At 37.1% G+C, this 17869-nt stretch overlaps 1 protein-coding gene across 3 annotated transcripts; it reads left to right on the forward strand.

Moving 5' to 3' along the window:
• Window positions 1-806: 806 nt before the first annotated feature.
• On the forward strand, window positions 807-17429 carry nek10 (NIMA-related kinase 10). Of its 3 annotated transcripts, none has more exons than XM_055046973.1 (35): window positions 807-1049; window positions 1149-1243; window positions 1333-1393; window positions 1505-1635; window positions 2730-2825; window positions 2907-2991; window positions 3078-3119; window positions 3212-3290; window positions 3378-3445; window positions 3670-3749; window positions 4553-4639; window positions 4756-4980; window positions 7563-7672; window positions 8030-8091; window positions 8170-8241; window positions 8330-8394; window positions 8816-8918; window positions 9049-9177; window positions 9253-9390; window positions 9474-9519; window positions 9607-9728; window positions 9958-10060; window positions 10137-10212; window positions 11370-11499; window positions 11571-11641; window positions 11720-11921; window positions 11996-12083; window positions 13296-13347; window positions 13483-13520; window positions 13669-13769; window positions 14255-14365; window positions 15159-15264; window positions 15415-15458; window positions 15944-15999; window positions 16330-17429. In XM_055046973.1, exons 2-35 carry the CDS (start codon window positions 1164-1166, stop codon window positions 16379-16381), a joined length of 3111 nt encoding a protein of 1036 aa, XP_054902948.1. In that variant the 5' UTR covers window positions 807-1049; window positions 1149-1163; the 3' UTR covers window positions 16382-17429. The 3 variants fall into 3 exon arrangements, with proteins under 3 accessions (XP_054902948.1, XP_054902949.1, XP_054902950.1); XM_055046974.1 differs by having other exon boundaries at window positions 807-962; XM_055046975.1 differs by lacking the exons at window positions 15159-15264; window positions 15415-15458; window positions 15944-15999; window positions 16330-17429 and having other exon boundaries at window positions 807-1243; window positions 13669-13774; window positions 14255-14359.
• Window positions 17430-17869: the final 440 nt, after the last annotated feature.

A 17869-nucleotide genomic window follows, 5' to 3' on the forward strand; every position in this document is an offset into this window, starting at 1 on the left:
ATTTTGGTTTCTTATTCAAAAAGCTAACATAGAACAGAGGAGTAGCGTTTGCTAAAATACTTGGCTACAAAGCTAACGACAGGAAATGACACTCCCGTTAGGTTATACAGCGAACATAAGCTAACAGTTAGCCTGCTAGCATAGCAACCCATCCAAGTGGAGGCGGACTGGGCGTTGGTTGCTCCAACAACTGCCGTAGCTAAACTGCAGCAAATGGTTCAAATAGTGCAGTCGATTCTAAGTAAAACAACAAACAGAACGGTTTAAAACGAGGCTTTTTGCTAAACTGTAGCCGCAGCTGACAGTGGTAATCTCACCCATAACGTTAACGGTCCCTGCCGCCTCAAACACCGATCATTCACAAGCCGACATTCCCCCTTCTCGCTACTTTTACTTGAGCTACGCACAGTGAGTCACGTAAAAGCCTCCAGAGTCAAGGCGGCTGCGGTGCAAAAACTGACGTAAATTCTACGTGAATGTCAGTGGAGCGGAGACATCGTAGATCTCGTGATATTTTCGTGTCCCTTTGAGTGGAAGTGCGCTCTCGCGATACGTCACACACCACAACCTTTAAAGTTAAAATAAACTTCACAAAACAGACCAGTTTTATTTGGAAAAGCACTGAAATGTTGTTAAAATGTATGTTCAAGTTGTATTTTTCTGTTTTCTTTGAATAACAGTTATTCAAATCAACATTATTCTAAATAGATGAATAAACCAGATCAAATCTAGAGCCTTATAACGTCGAAATAGCTATAGAGCTTAGAGACAGCTGGTGGCGTCAGTTGTACCCATGGCAACGAAGACAATGTAGAAAATTGTCGTTTCTTTTTCTCATGAGATAATATTTAGGACGTCAGCTGTTTCGCGATCATAAAATATATTGCCTGTAACTCTGGAATATTTCATTTGTATTCAATTTCTTAAAAATAACTATTTGTTTTTACGGAGGTGGAAAAAGGGTAAGGAACCTAACAATTATTAGCTCATCTGACAACAAGACATTTTCGGTAACCGGTTTTATTTTGGCCAAACAGCTAACACTAAAAGTAATTTCATTCGTTTTTTTACTTGTTGAAGTGACAAGTGTCTGGGAAAACAGGCTAGATAAAAAAAATGTTTGGCTAAATTTAGCTCTTGCTTCATAGGAAACAAAATGTAAAATGTTGAAAATGTCCACCTTGGCTAAGAAAGTGAGACCAGAACAAAAGTTGCCTCTCAAATCTACAGCAACCCAAAGCAAGTAAGACTGGTTATCTCCTCCTCTAGCAATTTTTAAATTTATTTTCCTGATCTGATGTGAGCAAATCACCTGATAAGCATGTTTTCTAGGGCATCTTATGATCTCAAGAGGCTCCAGTCCTTACTTGCCAAAAGCAGCTCCAGACAAGAGGTGAAGAGCAGCACATGACGCCACACTGAAGCAGCATGTCCAGACATTCTGATAATATACATAGCAGCTCATTTTTTTGCATTGTAATGTGATCGTTTCTCTGTGTTTCAGGTGTCGACACCGAGTCACAGTAAAGCAGCCAACAGCAGGGCCATCAGAACGTCACATTCTCCAAAACACAACAGCAGGCTCAGGAGTGAAACTTATCCCGACAATGAAGTGGCTCAACTGGAAAAATTCAGGTTTCCTGCAGTGTAAAATTAAAATTTACTCAGCAATACTGACTTTACAAATCAAATGTACTTACATTATAAACCAGTGACTAAATCCAGATTGCTTTATTCTATGTTGATGGAAGTTTGAGTGGAAAAAAGTGCAGGAGAAAATATAAACATGCAACAAATGCACCTTTAAATACTCAATACTGCCCCTTTAAATAAAAAGTGAGTTAGAAGACGACTGCAGAAAATAAAACCATTTTTATTTTCTGCAGAAAATATTTTCTGAGAGTTTTATAAAGGTACATAAAGAGGTTTTAATCTTTATGAAAATGTTATAAATAAGCCTCTCAGAAGCCCTGATACAAAATAATTAAGTTTTAGGTGAAAATAATCTCTACATCTCATTGTAAGCTAAAGGTGACCTGTTTTGCTTCCTGAAACAGGTTAGGATGCATCAATAGGCCGTACAAAACATATTTATTACATTTTGTTTTGCACAAAATCATTGTCAGATAATGAGACTTGTAGTCTGACCAGTTCTGCCTATTTTAAGCTCCTTTCAGAATAAGCTGCTGCTGGCCAGGCCCCCCAACTCAACGTTTACATTTGCATGTGAAAATGGCTGCAAGCAGGTGCTCAGTTATACACTTTTGCTGGAAAAGCAAAAGTGGAGCCTCCTGCACAACCAGCAAGAATGTTGCAAGTTGTTATCTTTTCCAGCAGCCATTGAACGTCACATTTGGTGTCAAAACAAGCTGACCAAACTTGCTTGAGCTCCCTTTGGGTTGGTAGGTGATGGTTTGGGGTTGCTAGGTAACAGCACAGTGCCCGTCCAATGTGACTTAACAATCTGGAGGTTTTTGAAACGACTCATTTTCCAGGGACCAAAAAACATGAACTTATTGCCACAAAACTACTGGCTGTTTTTAGAAGCAGCAGAAACCCAGATGGAAGTATAAATATGTTAAAAAAGTGAGTTTTGCATCATATGTCCCCTTTAAATGAACTTGTAATTAGTAGTTCTTCTAAGGTTTACAAGCAAAATTTGTCTCTCTGTGAAGAATCAAACTAAATGTGGTTTATTTTCTTATCGTGTTGATTTTTTCTGTTTCCAGCATAATATACAAAGACCAAAGATGTTTCAGCAGCCACCCGTTGAATAAACTGTTCCTGGACATTCTTACATCCTTGGTCAGGAATCGACTCTGCAGGTAAATTACTGTGGAAATACTTGAGCTTTTCATAGTTTTTCACATGTAAAGTTTTTATTAACTATTATTATTTATTGAAAGTGAATGGATCGACCATGCAACACCCGAAGCCGTCAATAGAGTACTGATCTGCCTTCGACTGTTGATCAGGGATCCCAATTATCAGGCACAAACCAAAAAGAAAAATCTAATTTAATTGTTTTTTTCTGTCTTTTGTGTAAAACAACTATGATTTTTGGGGTATTTTTACAGAATATTCTTCACCAGCTCGAAGGCATCAGTCTGCTTGCCAAGGTAAATGCTTAAGGTTTTATTTATAACCTCAAACAACCTTTTCATCCAAATATATCTCATGCACCTCTTATTGGCCTTCTGTTTCTCTGCAGTATATGGAGTCTGTCACTGCCAAGTACATATCCTGTGGTGAGGAGGTGTTGGATACACAGAAGCTCGTTACAATGACCTGTGAGTAGGCAGAACCACAGAAACACTGGCAGATGGAGCTGGGTTTGTCTCAATCAGCAGCAGAATCACTGATTTTATCTGTCACAGACATGTTTCAGAAGCTGTCGACCGCTGATAATCAAAGGCTGTGGGTCATTCAGAGTGGCGCGCACAGGGTAATTTTCATTTATGTACTCAGAGCCTTTGTCCAGAGCATGTCATTTTTATAACTAGGAGTTTGATTATTGGTTGAATTAAAAAAAGAAAAAGAATAGAAAGACTCATGCATTTCCTGTTAATCTCAGACCAACTTTCTTGAACTACAGGAAACATCAAAACGCAAAGAAATATACTATGATATATAGAACAGAAATTAAATTTCTACTTTTAAATTGGTCAGACGTTGGTGAAACTCCTCTCCACCACAGACCGCAACGTTTTACAGGGAGCTCTGCTTGCACTCACCGCTTTGGCAGAGAGGTACATACTTGTTCTTTCTTTCATTTATTTCAGTCATTCTTAACATTTCTATATGCAAATATGTATAAAACACAAACAGTGCTGACAAACTGACTAAACAAAAAAATTATTCCAACTTGGATATGTGTTTAGATATTGTATTATATAAACAATATTCCTGTCAGTGGCAAGAACAAAAAGTGTAGAAGTAAAACGTTAGGTTATTATAGCTAGGCTTGTTACAATGACAAATTGTCACAAAATTTATCGTGATGAACAATAATATTATTGTTTTAAGATATAACAATATTAAAAAGATAATGGGATAGTCATGCAAGACCACATTCTCAAAGATCAATAATTTTTTGATTGTAATGAACATTTAATACGGGATCTGAAGACATTTTCCAAAATAAAGAAACATAACAATAAAAACAATAAATAAAATTAATTATAAAGTCTCTAAACAAAATTATCCCTCAAAAGAGGGGATAGTTGAGACCAAAACACCAGACTGAAGACTTTTGCCGTCCATATTTTTGTAGAAAGAGAAAAATGATAAATCATGGAAATATAAATTATTGAGTTAGTTTCAATGTATTTTGTGATTTATTGATTTATTGCTTATTGCAACAAACCTAATCATATCTTCACGTTTTATACATAAAAGACCAGAAGATCAAAATTAAAAGAACAGAATCAATATTTTTCAAAAACCTCAAAGGAATTCCAGCAGTTTCATAAAATAAATAAAACAAACAAACAAACAATCATAATCAAACCTAAATATAACACAAATATTTTAATCTCTTGTTTCTTTGCAGCTCTGAATGTAGAACAGAAATCGGAGAATTGCAAATTGTGGATAGCCTTCTCGTAATACTGCAGGAATATGACCTGCTCTCAAAGAGGTTGGAAATTTAAATAATCTCTCAGTTGATGCACTTCCTGTGTGGTAAAACATTTCAAAATAAAAGTTCTAACAGCCTCATGACCCACATGAAGTTAAGCCTTGTGTTTCCTGCAGAATGGGTGCTGAGCTGCTGAGGCTCCTGTCTTCAGTGCAACATGTGAGGGTCCAGCTGAAGGAGCTGGAGGGAGTACCGGTGCTGCTGAGCCTCCTGCACAGCAGGAACCTGAAGCTGCTGTGGAGCGTCACCTGGGTCCTGGTCCAGCTGTGTGAGGATCCAGACTCCAGGGCTGAGATCCGGAGCTGGGGGGGCGTGCAGCAGCTCCTCCGTCTGCTCAACGTGTAAGTCTTACAAGTTCGTAAGCTGGATTTGACGGTGATCTTTTATGCTTAAGTTTGGACAACTGCAGCGAAAGGTTACTGTTGGTACCACAGAACTTTTTGTTTACATTTTGGTTTGCAGCAGAAAAACTACTGTAAGGATTATCAACACGTGGTGACTCTATGCTGTTTTTCTTTCATATTACAGTTAAAATGGTCTGTATTAAATCTAGAAGAATTAAACACAAGCACCATGTGTGGGTCTTTCTATTTCTATTGACAAGAAAACAATACTTCTTAGCTTTGTGTATAATTTGTCTTTTTGTTGTTGTTTTTTATGAACATGCACATCTTTTACACATTTCCTGTCACTTTAAATTCAATTAAGCTGCTGCTGGCCACACCCCCCAATTCATCGTTTACCCTCACATGTAAAAATGGCTGCCAACAGATGTGCAGTTATACAATCATACATCTTTGAAAAGCAGGAGTAGAGCCTCCTGCACAACCAACAAGAACACAGCAAGTGGTTTGTAAAAGGTAAATCAGGAATAAAGTTATTGTCTTTACAGCCCGTTGCTAGTTACTGGGGTTACTTGGGAAGGGCACAATGCCCATGGAAAGTAACTTAACAGGAGGTTTTTGAAACAGTTCATTTTCCAGACACCAAAAAACATAAACTTTTTACCAAAAAAATGACTGTGTGTTTTTGTTAAGTACTTGGGTTGTTTACAGAAGCAGTAGAGGCCCAAATGGAAGCACAAAGATGTGCAAAATGTGAATTTTGGATAATAGGTCCTCTTTAATAACTGCGCACCATTTTCTTATGTTCTAAATTTATCCTGACTGTTTTGTACCTTATTCTTGTTTTTATATTTTTTACGTTTGTGTGAGTTTTTATGCTCCCTCTTACTTTAATTTGCTGCTGTGATGTCTGAATTTCCCCACTGAGGGTCAATGAAGGACATTCATGATGTATTTTCTTTCCTGTTTTATCCTGTAATGTCTGTAACTTAAAGTGTGGTTTGGTCTAACCAGCCCTCAGTATTCCAATTAAAGTCCCAGAAGTATTTAGCAAACTCCACATGTTTATGGCTGTGGTAGAACAATGTAAAAAGCATTTTACCCTGACTGTAGATATGGTCATGTTTAAAAGGGAAATATTAGAGAAAATTCACATTTTGCATATTTTTGTACTTTCATTTGGGTTTCTACAGCCTCCAAAAACAACCCAAGTGCTAAAAAGAAAACACCCAGCCATTTTGTGGCTCTAAGTTAAAGTGTTGTTTTTTTTTTTGTCTGTGGAGAATAAGCCATTTCAAAAACCTTTGGGATGTCGTGTCATAAATCAGCAGGCACTGTGCCGTTATCTAGCAACCCAAGAAAAGTTCCAGCACATTTGGTCAGCTGGTTTTACTGCTGCATGTGTTGTACAATGGCTTCTGGAAAAGACAAAAGTTTTGTTGTAAACTTTCCAAATAGGAACCATTTGCTGCATAATTGTTGGTTGTGTAGGAGACTTCACTTCTATTTTTCAAAGATCTACAGTTATATAGTTGCACATCTGTTTGCAGCCATTTTCACATGTGAATGTAAATGTTAGGTTGGGCGACGCGGCCAGCAGTTTATTTGGATTTAAAGTAACAGGAGACCCTAAAATAGCTTATAATGAAAGGAGCTCAAAATAGACAGAACTGAAATCTTTTTATCTAAAAAGTTTGTAAAAATTGTAGACCTACCCTAACCTGTTCAAGGAACAATAGGTGTTATGTTCTGAATGTTTGGTTATTCTGTGTTTCTTTGTGTGATTTCATCAGACTTAGTGATTCACATATAGTGCATTTATTTCTTGTGTCTAGTTATTCCTTGTTACTCTAGTTTGATTGATATTCTTTAGTTTTAGATTCATTTCCTAGTCCTCTCCCTCGCCACCTGTGTCATTTTCTCTCTCTCCTCACACCTGCAATCTGTTGGCTCACCAGCTCAGGTTTTTTGTTCCATCATTCATCCTCACATTATTTAATCCCTCGTTTTCCTCACACTCTGGTCATTTCCTCCTAAGTCTTCCCGGTGACATTTTTCTTGACATCATGGTTTTTGTTCTGCTCTGGCTCCTTGTGCTCCTTTGTAAGACTTTTTGTCATTAGAACTTCCTCCCTGCTCCTGTCTGCATTATATTTCTTCCTCAAACTCACACATCATGACAACTGGTCACCTTTAAGTAAGCAGGTATTTTCTTTCCCAACCTGTAAACATCAACAAATATCTGTAAGACATGTTAAAACTGTTTTAGCTGTTTTATTCTGATTAATCAAATCAGAGGTTATATGTCCTAGAATATTCAGTCCAAGATTATGCTACTGCAATAAAAGCTGATTTCCTTCAAAAACTTTCTAAATAATTGATAAAGTTATACTAAAAACTGGAAAGATTATCAATAATACCAAACATAAAACACTGGAATATATTAGATTACAACTTAAAATGGCTGCTAGAATTGGAAAACATGTTACTGATCGTCTTTTTGGTAAAGCTGAAGCCTAAAATAGTGTAATTAAGTTTGTTTGTATTTATCTTGGTGGTGAAATAACTCTTAATGACAGGCAGCACGCCTCTGACCGCTCCAGCACGGAGACGCTTCCTGCTCCCAGCAGCGCCGCCGAGGAGTTTGGACCACATGAGGAGCTGCAGAACGCTGTGGCTCTGCAGTCCGGTCAGCATTCACACTGTGCAGAAAATATACCAGACTGTTGAGTTAAAATTAATCAAGAACAGCAGAAAATAATGTGAAAATTATGTAAAATGTTTGTTTTTGCTATGGATGATCCTCCCTGATAGAGAAGTCTTATCAGGAGCTGAGAATGTAAACAAATATTTCCTGAATCTTTTAGACTGAATCAACAGTTTTACAGAACGGTTCTACATTTTAAATAATGTTTGAAAATGTTATTTGTGTTCAAAGATGCTCACAGTATGTCTGCACATGTCCTGTGATTGTAATGAAGAGTTGTAAATGTGGCTGTCTGAGTTTTACCAAACAATTTGGGTTTGTTTTTGCTTCTTTTTTCAGCGTGCTGCACAGCTCTGACTGAGCTGAGTCTGGACGACTCGTCTGCTTTCCACATCGTACAAGTAAACAGCTCTTAGTTAAGAAACACAAAATGTTAATTCAAGCTTTTGCCTCAATAAACTGTACTTTTCTTTTATTAGGAAAATGGTATCTACATAATTGCAAACCTAATTTTGTTAAAAAGCTCTGGACCGAAAGTCAAGTCTTTACAGGTATAAGCTTCACATCACAGTAAGGAGTATTGCAGCCGCAGGTTTGTTGTTGTTCAGTAAATTAAATGTTGATATTTTGTTTTGGCAGTGCTACGCTTTCCGAGCGCTGCGATTTCTCTTCAGCGCTGAAAGAAACAGGTTTATTTTTAAAAGGTAATGCCTCTGTGGTCAAGTTTTGTTTTCAGACTTTCGTTTTGCATTTTGGTTTCTTTGTTTCAAATGTCATTTTCTGTTTCTGGTGAACTTTACTTGAAGTAAAAATATAAAACTTTAATTCCTGATTATAATTTTTCTCCTCTTTTGTTTTTTATGCAGACATCTGCTCTGTTTGAACCATGTTTTATGGGCCAATTTTTTGATCATTAATCCAGTCTTACTTTTCTACAATGCAAGTTTGAATATATTTTTTGCATATTTTGCTGCACTGTTTGTGTCGCTGTTTTTCTTTACTTATCGGCCTTTTAAGCCTCCACATGGAAAAAACCTTATTAAAATTTTCAAACCTATTCTTTAAATGTGATATTTACCAGAGATGGATGACCCCAGCTGTTCTGTGACCTTTCACCCCTCCCAGGCTCTTTCCCACAGACCTCTTTGAGTCGTTTATTGATGTCGGACATTATGTCAGAGACCTCACAGTTTATGAGGAGCTACAAACCAAAGTGTCACTCTACACTGTGAGAACAAAGAAATATTAGTTTGTTGGACTGGAATGAGATTTTATTACCTTTCAACACATAACATACAACTTTCTCATTTGTTTTTCAAACCTGGTAAAATAATAAATGTATTTTTATTTTAATGGAGGAAGAGGAGCTGAGTTGTCTGAGAGAGAATATTGAGTCCCTGAACCAGAACCGACCGCCGCTCAGAGTAATCGGTGGCTACTCCATATTGGATCACCTGGGCTCTGGAGCGTTTGGAAGTGTCTTTAAAGTAAAACAAACATGCAGAAAACTAACATAATGTTCTGTTTATGTTCAATTTCAGCTCATACGCTCTTATTGACAGGTCCAAAAACAGGTCGGTCAGAACTTCCTGGCTCTGAAGGAGGTGAACCTGCTCAACCCGGTGTTTGGCAAAGACAAGAAGTCCAGAGACAGCAATGTGGAAAAGATCATCTTTGAGCTCACAGTCATCAGAGAACAGGCACAGCTCCCATCCTGCTCAACATTTCTACTCATATTTATCTAATATGTGTTGATAATCATTTATTTATTCCCTTTTTCTAGATGGCACACCCAAACATAGTTAAATATTACAAAACCTTTTTGGAAGGTGATTATAATTCCTCTCATTCCCACACATTGGGGATTGTTTCCTTTCAAACCGTTGAAAACAGCCGAACATGCTCTGTGCTTGCAGACGACAAGCTTTACATCGTAATGGAGCTGATCGAAGGCGTGCCGCTGGCTGAACATTTCAACTCTCTGAAGGACAAGCAACAAAAATTCACTGAAGACAGAATCTGGAACATTTTCATCCAGGTAAAACTTTTCAATTTAGCTTTTTAGTTACATACAGAGAAACATGGAGAACTGGACTGTTTAGGTAGAGTAAGGCAGAAGAAAACTCGGTTCAAGAAGACCAGGAGGGAAGAGAGGACAGATTACAGATGGTCTAAAGAGTATTAGGGAAGAAAATTCCCTAATAATTCTGTAATGAAATCATCCTAATCTCAGATTAAATCTTTGAATCTGTTCGGTTTTCTCTCAGATGTGCCTGGCATTGAGGTACCTGCACAAGGAGAAGAGGATAGTTCACCGTGACCTTTCACCCAGTAATATCATGCTGGGAGAGAACAATAAAGTCACCATCAGTGAGTCTGAACAGGCGCCACTTCCTGTCCTCTCTTGTTCAGAGGGTTAAACCTTCATATTTCCCTCTGCTTGAAGCTGACTTTGGGCTCGCCAAGCAGAAACAGGAGAACAGTGAGCTGACATCAGTGGTCGGCACCATCCTGTACTCATGGTGAGAAGCTTTAACTAAAATCCCAGTCAAAATGGAGCTGCAGCTCTGCATAATGGCAAATTATGGAGGTTAAATATTGTAATTTTACAGTCTAAACCTGTTCAGTATCAGTTTAATCTGGAATGTTGCCCCTCCTGACACAAACGTTAGACACCAATTACACAAAATTGGTGTCAAACGTTTATGTTTCTATCGCCATCATTTTGAGGATATTTATAAATATTTCCAGAAACCATCAAAGGTCAACCAGGTCAACTATCAACTATGAGCGGTGAACATTTTAATTTATGCCGTCATAATTTTTGAGATTTAAAAGGTTTCTAAACGACACCAGAGAGCAGAATTGATATGAATTAATTGCATTATGTTGGTGCTGGTTTGTCCAGCACAGTTAATTGACATTTGCATTTAATTCGCATTTACAAAGTCAAATCTGTTTGAGGTTAAATATGAAAATTCACATTCTTCTACCTCCATTTGGATCTCAACTGTTTCTAAAAACAGCCTAAGCACTTTAAATAAAACTCCCAGCTGTTTTTTTTTTTTAAATATTAAGTTGATACTTTTTGGTATCTGGAAAATGAGCCGTTACCTAGCAACCCTTTCTAAGTCCAGGCAGTTACCTAGCAACCCCATTTGAACTCTGCCCGTTACTTAAGAACACAGGCATAGTTCCAGCACATTTGGTCAGCTGGTTTTACTGCTGTATGTGCTGTACAATGGCTGCTGGAAAAGATAAGTGATTTGTTGTCAACTTACCATCCAGACACCACTTGCTATATTCTTGTTGGTTGTGCAGGAGGCTCTACTTTTGTTTTTCAAAAATGTACAGTTGTGTACTTGTGCCATCTGCCTGCAGCCACTTTTGTGAGGGTAAATGTTGATATTGGTGGGGTGGTCAGCAGCAGCTGATTTGGATTTAAAGTGATAAGACGCCTTGAAACAGCTTTTTCTGAAAGGAGATCATAATGGGAAGAAATTATCAAATTAAAATCTCGTTATCTGAAAATGATTTTCTGCATAAAAATGTAATGAACATGTTTTCTAAAGTCACCTGTTAAAGGAAGTACAACAGTTCACCTTTAATATTGAGAATAAAATTAGACTTTTAGCAAGGAAGTATCTTTTCTGAGTTTGTGTTCATGTGCTGTTTACAGTCCAGAGGTGGTGCAGAACAAGCCTTATGGGGATAAAGCCGATATCTGGGCTTTGGGCTGCATCCTTTACCAGATGGCAACTTTACAACCACCGTTCTACAGCAGCAACATGCTGTCACTGGCCAGCATGGTAACACAAACAAACCAAATGAATCTACCTCATTTCCTCAGACTTATGCTTCTCTTGTTCTGAACTGACAGATCGTGGAAGGCGTCTATGAACCAGTTGAAGAGGGAGCGTTTTCAGACAGACTCACAGATATGATCCGATGGTGAGACTTCAGCGCAGCTCTTGACATGTTGCTGCTAAATTAATTAGCATTTCAGTATTTTATCTGCTAATCCGTCAGGTGTTTGAGTTCAGACCCAGAGCAGCGGCCGGACATCATAGCCGTCAGCTCCAGGATCTCTGACCTCATGATGAGCCTGATGGACGGACTCTACATCTCCCAGAATGCACTGCAGCGCAGGGCTGATAAAGACCGGAAACGAACGCAGAAGTATTTTTTGGAAAGGCAACAGAGCAGAAATAACTTCTGCCACTCAGATATGGTAAACCTGGACTCTGTTGTTTTTGAACACATTGCTTTGTGTAACTCCAGTGTTTCTATAATGTTTTAATGCAGGAAAGGCGGCTGACAGAGACTGAATGTTTGGGTCCAAGCTCCTCTGAAGTCTGCAGTTCTGGTGACGCCATGCAGGGAAACTGTCAAGGTGAAGCACAGATACAGATTAGATGTGACTGGGAATTGATGAACTCTGACCTGAACCTTCAGAGCGAGCCACATAAAGACACAAAGTCAGCCTTCTGTCACCTGAAGAACATTTCCAGTATTAGACGACTAATCTGGAGCACATGCGTCAAACTCAAGGCCTTAGGGCCAAATGTGGCCTCCGCAGCTTTTTATGCAGCCCTCACGACTTCAAATTACATCAATAAGTCCTTCCAGTTTTTCACAAAGTTCACACAAACTCAACAGATCCCCACTTTTTTTGTTCTGATTTTTACTGCAAATCTTTCTTGAAGTTATTCATAAAAAGTGACTGCTGCCTCAGTCTTACTACATGTCAAGCTACAGCCATTGATCGATACAGCAGATAATAAAAAGTTACATTTAACATCATACATTTGCACAAATATTACAAAAAGTTCCTCACACATATTTCTAAATTAGCGCCACAAAATCCATGGTTTTGCTTGCAAAAAACCCAAAACAATCACAAAACTCTGCACAGACTGATTAGTGTGAACAGATGCTCAGTGTCACTGAATTTTAAGAATCTCTTACTGAATACTGAAACAAACAGATTTATTGATTAATGGGTTTAATCAATACATTTTGGCACAACTGGCCCTTTAAGAACTTACAGATTTTTGATAAGCCCCAAAATGGAAATGAGTTCGACCCTTCTGATCTAAAGTAACTCATCCTGTTGCACTGATTATAGCAGCACTGTCTAAAAGCATCAGTCCTCCAGCTGCAGCTGATCCAGAACGCTGCTGCTGGAGTTCTGACTAAAACCAGAACTTGGACCTAGTTCTACAGTTCCTACACTGGCTCCCTGCAGCTCAACATCTGCTGTGTTCAAAGCAACCTTCCAGAACCTCTCAGGTCTTCTGGTTCTGGGTCTGCATCCCCAGAACCAGAACCAAACAAGGAGAAGCAGCATTCAGCTTCTAAGCACCACAAATCTGGAACAAACTTCCAGAAAACTACAAAACTCAATGAAATATTATTTTATCATTGAACAGATCAAATGAAAAAGCATAAAAACTAGTTTTTTAAAACTGTTGTGACCCATGTCCTTTCAGCTTAACAATTTAAGTTTGGACACCATTGATGTGGGACGTTAATCATCTTTATTTTTGAGTTAGCATTTGTCTCTTTGGTGGATTTTATTTCACAGCCTTTGTTTTGTTTTCAGCTCCAGATGTGGAGTCTGTGGTTTGTGCCACACCGGATCAGATTGTAGCCTGGTAGGTGAAAACAGACGTATATATTTTTAACATTTGCATTAATTTACATTCCCATCCCGGCCTCCTCTGGTTAGAGAGGAACTGGTGTCGACATTAATCTGCTGTACTGCTTCTCTCACTTCCTCTTTTTCTTAGTGGGGATTTTACTGCTTCCAAGATAAAATCGAGACCAGGTACCATTTCAACATCTGCTTTTAAATAACGTTATGACACAAAATAGAGAAGCCATCTTCAGTACACACATTTTGCCTGTTGTGTGTCCCCTCTGATGTAAAATGTGAATTTTCTCAGCCAGGATAAATTGTTTTCTTCTTGTCTTAGGGTCGGTAGGGATCTGTGTCTCTCAGAGGAAACTGCGGCAGATCGACGATCCCATCCAACGGCTGCTGGTTCAGCTGCACAAAATCATCTTCATCACTCAAGTATTGTAATTTTTCAAGTTTATTTTAAAAAAAATAAAATGTATTTATTTCAAATACATTCTTATTCATTTATTTTAAAAATTCTTTATTATTTTTATTCATTTCAGAAATTTTCTTATTTTTTTCTTAAAATATTTTATTTATTAAAATAAATATTATTTGTTCTAATTAAAATTTTTATTCATTTCTTTTTAAAAATAATTTTCCTTTTATTTAAAAAATATTTGTAAAAAATTTATAAAAATATTTTTAAATCTTATTTTTAAATTGAAATACTTTTACATTTATTTTTACATTTGCATTATTTTTTTTCATTTTTACATAAAAAAAATCTAAATTAAATTTATATCTGTGCATTTTTAATTGAAAATTTAAAAAATAATAAAAAAATCAAGAGCTTGAGTCAAATAAATTATACATATGATTTCTTTAAATTCATGATATTTTTCAGTTTCAACATTTTTCCGGATGTGATTAATTTCCAGCTTCCTCCAGCTCCGAACTACAACATAAAACGGCGACTTGTTGAACGATTCAAAAAGTCTCTCTTCCACCTGGGCAGCGATCCGTACAACCTAAAGGTGGAGCTCAGAAAGGTCAGAAAAACAAAACAGGTCATTTCACTGAGCATCTGTCAATAATACATGAACCTTAAAATATGTAGAGGAGGCTGAAGAGGCCTCCTCATTAAAACCCGCTTGAATTTTAATTATATATTTGGAACTGGGCCCGTTTTACCTGCACAAATCAGTAACATTTTAATTATATGAAAATAAAACACAATATTCCTCATGAAACTCAGTTTTATCAGTTTTATCAGAAGCAAATTACCAAACTAAGAATCAGGGTTTGTAAGAGTGCTTGAAATCCTTGAGAATCCTTGAGTTTCAATAGGCTTTGGAAACTGCTTGATTTCTGTATAAAGTCCTTAAAAGTGCTCGATATTCAAACTGCACATTTTTGTAAAAAAGTGCAATCGAACGTTTGGTTATAAAAGTCTTCATTTTACGTTTGAAACCAGATATTTTCAGCCACTTTATAAAAGACATACAAACATTTTACTCACTGCAGTTTAAAGTTAAATCAAACTAAACTTTTATTGTTTAGTTAAAATTACCAAAATTATTTAGATTTGCTAAAGGACAGAAAACTTTGCGGGAACAATATTTAGAGATTTTTTAGTGACTTTTTTTGTGAATATTGTGCATAAATTTTAATTTTAATTATATTTAGAATGTTAATTTAGTTTTGTTGTTGCATTTCAAAACAAAAAATGATATATTTTAGTTTATTTTACACTAAAGATGTTATTAATACCAGTAAGTTTGAAAACTTACCTTGACAATGCTTGAGTTTTACTGGATGTGTGTTGTTCTTTTTGGGCCTCAGCTGGTCCAGGCTTCCTCAGAACTGGTGGAGATGAACTCGACCAGTTTGGACTGGCAGCATGTGGTGCAGCTGCTCCGAGGGGAAAACCTCACTGCAAACACTTCAGGTGGATTTATAGAACAGAGGCACTCCTGCAGGAATCCAAAACAAACACCGATACGATCCGTTTCCGTCTCAGACAGATTTTATCTCCTTATTTTTTTGTCTATTGTTCTGAAGTTTATTAAAAAGTTAATTGTCCTGTTTATTGTGGCAGGTGATGAGAGTCTCAGAGAAGGAGTTACATATCAGCAGATGCAGGTCAGTTTCTCCACAGTGACAGTGAAGTTTGTTCATTTTTTAGATTTAATTTGACTTTTTGTTTCTTTTATCAAAAACTTGACGGTTCTGCTTACTGGTTACTGAATGGCTTCGCACCACAAGACATTAAAGAACAAAAACCAAACAGCAATCAGCTTCTATAAGTCACAGATCTGGAACAAATTTCCAGAAAACTGCAAAACAGCTGAAACACTGAGTGTCTTTAAATCTAGACTGAAAGCCTTGAGTTGTTTTTGAACCATAATAAATCAACATATTTGATATGTATTGATGATTTTGATGATGACACTGAACAAAATGTCTGTTACTGGTTTTCTCAGGTTGGTGCCTGTAAGTTGTTTTTATGATGCAACGCTCTTTGAACTGCCTAGTTGCTGAAATGTAAACCCAGTATTATAAAGTTTATTTCAGCTTTAGTTGTACAGTCGCCTGCAGTGAAAGGATCTTCTGCTCTTCCTCTTCAGGAAATCATCGAGGAGCTTTTGGAGGAGAACAGCTACTACGAAGAAACAAGCAACAGGTGAAAATGTTAACATCCTTACAAGACAAAACAAACATGAAAAATCAAAATCAATTATCGTTCAACCAAAATCCTGTTTCATTTCAATCTTATCCATCCAATTTTTTATTTTGCCAATCTTGAATTAGTATATGTTACATATCAGCAGATGCAGTCAATAATTCCAGTATTTGATATGGTTCTTGATAACTTAGAGAAAATGTTTGCTGTTCTCAAGAGAATAATTTACCGTGTCGTGTTTCTAATCATGTGAAGCACTTTGAACGACCTCCTTGCTGAAAACCGCTCTGTGAATAAACTGGACTTTAATTTGGTCCGTTTGACTCTCAGGGCCAGAGAAGGAAACCGACAGCCGTCTGGTTCCACCTGGCCACAGGTCTGATCCCGGCGCCAGGATGACGTCATCATCAGCAGGACTTGTAAACACTCATATGAGCAAAGGCGAAAACAACATGCTGACGTTCAGAAGAAGAAGAAGAACGGTGTGCGTTAATGACAGGAGGGATTTTTAACTACGTTCAGCTTTGAGTCTCTGAGGTTTTATAAATTCGGATGGAAACTCAGATGTGACTTAAAAATGTGACATGATTACTGGAGCATTTCTGAAAGATACTTATCTTGAAAAATTATTTGCACTTTCATCACATCTACAGCGTAAAGAAGCTAAAGTTAAATTAGCTCATTTTAATATGCAGTGCTCTGGAACAGTTTTCCACATTTTGTCACCAATCAGCCGTAAATTTAAAAATATTTAACTTAAATTTATGTGATTGACCAAAACGGATCAGAATCTTGCAAGTTTTATTTCAGGACTTCCATCCATTTTGTTTTGTTTAACTCTGATTCCTGCTACCAAAAAGCAGCACCACAGCATGATGCTGCCACCACCTCTCTGCTCTGATCAGGGTTAGTGGTTTTGCTGTTTGTAATTTTACTTCCACTTTCCAATAATGATCTACTTTGTGTTAATCTGTCACATAAAATAGCGTTTTGGTTTGTAATGTAGGAAAATGTGAAAAACATCGAGCGGTGAGACGATCAAACTTACTATTTATAATAAAACTCTGTCGTAGCGCAGCATTTATAATCACCGCAGCGGAAACATTCATTTCACCCCCACATGTTTGTAACGTCAATTACAAGCAACACCCCCACTTGTTGCTTGTAACTGATGTTGTTTGTCTGTATAAATGTGAATGTAAATATAATTTAACGTTTCTGTGTAAATGTTAAACCTCTGTTTCAGTTTGTCCCACTTTAAACTCTGCACCAGATTTAACCGTTTTAGCTCATCGCTGCATGTGACAGCAAGAGTTTTTTTTTACCTCCAACCCACAATTTCCTGCTCATATTTCTGTCAAAGGGCTGAAAGGAGTTTTCACTTTGAGCACAACTCACTGTCACTCTCACTGTCTGACTGCAGGTAAACTTAAAACCAGATCACACGGGGCTGCTGGGTGCAGTTTGAACTGAATAAATTATCTATGCAGAGTGAAAAAATTTATTACTGAGAGCATTTAAATATAAAATGTCTTCTGCACTTTGATTTAAAAAAAGTATTCTGTAATCACCTGCTTTCGAGTTATAAAAGTTGATCAACATAAACAACTTCTTTCACTTCTATAATTTGGATTTAAGGCATTTAGTAGTTTTAAGGTCAAGTTAATCAAATAATGTCTTGTTCTTCATTTTTCCACAGCAGTTAAGGCTTTATATAAAATACTGAAGCAAAACTAAACTTAAATAGAAATCATTTTATTATAAAACAATGTTTGTTTTCAACCTGGTGGCTGCAGAAAGTTAACTGTATATTTTTAAGAAAAGAAAGAAAGAAACCGGCTTGTTAATGTTGTGACATGCGAAGCAGTAA

The sequence above is a fragment of the Poeciliopsis prolifica genome, unplaced genomic scaffold, assembly GCF_027474105.1.
Source record: "Poeciliopsis prolifica strain line A6 unplaced genomic scaffold, Auburn_PproV2 SCAFFOLD025, whole genome shotgun sequence".
NCBI classification, from domain to species: domain Eukaryota; kingdom Metazoa; phylum Chordata; class Actinopteri; order Cyprinodontiformes; family Poeciliidae; genus Poeciliopsis; species Poeciliopsis prolifica.

Coding starts and splice junctions, on each gene's coding strand:
- nek10 (XM_055046973.1), top strand. CDS start 1,164: ATGTTGAAAATGTCCACCTTGGCTAAGAAAGTGAGACCAGAACAAAAG. Junction 9,178..9,252: donor CGTTTGGAAGTGTCTTTAAA/GTAAAACAAACA, acceptor TCTTATTGACAG/GTCCAAAAACAGGTCGGTCA. Junction 13,348..13,482: donor CCGGATCAGATTGTAGCCTG/GTAGGTGAAAAC, acceptor TCTTTTTCTTAG/TGGGGATTTTACTGCTTCCA.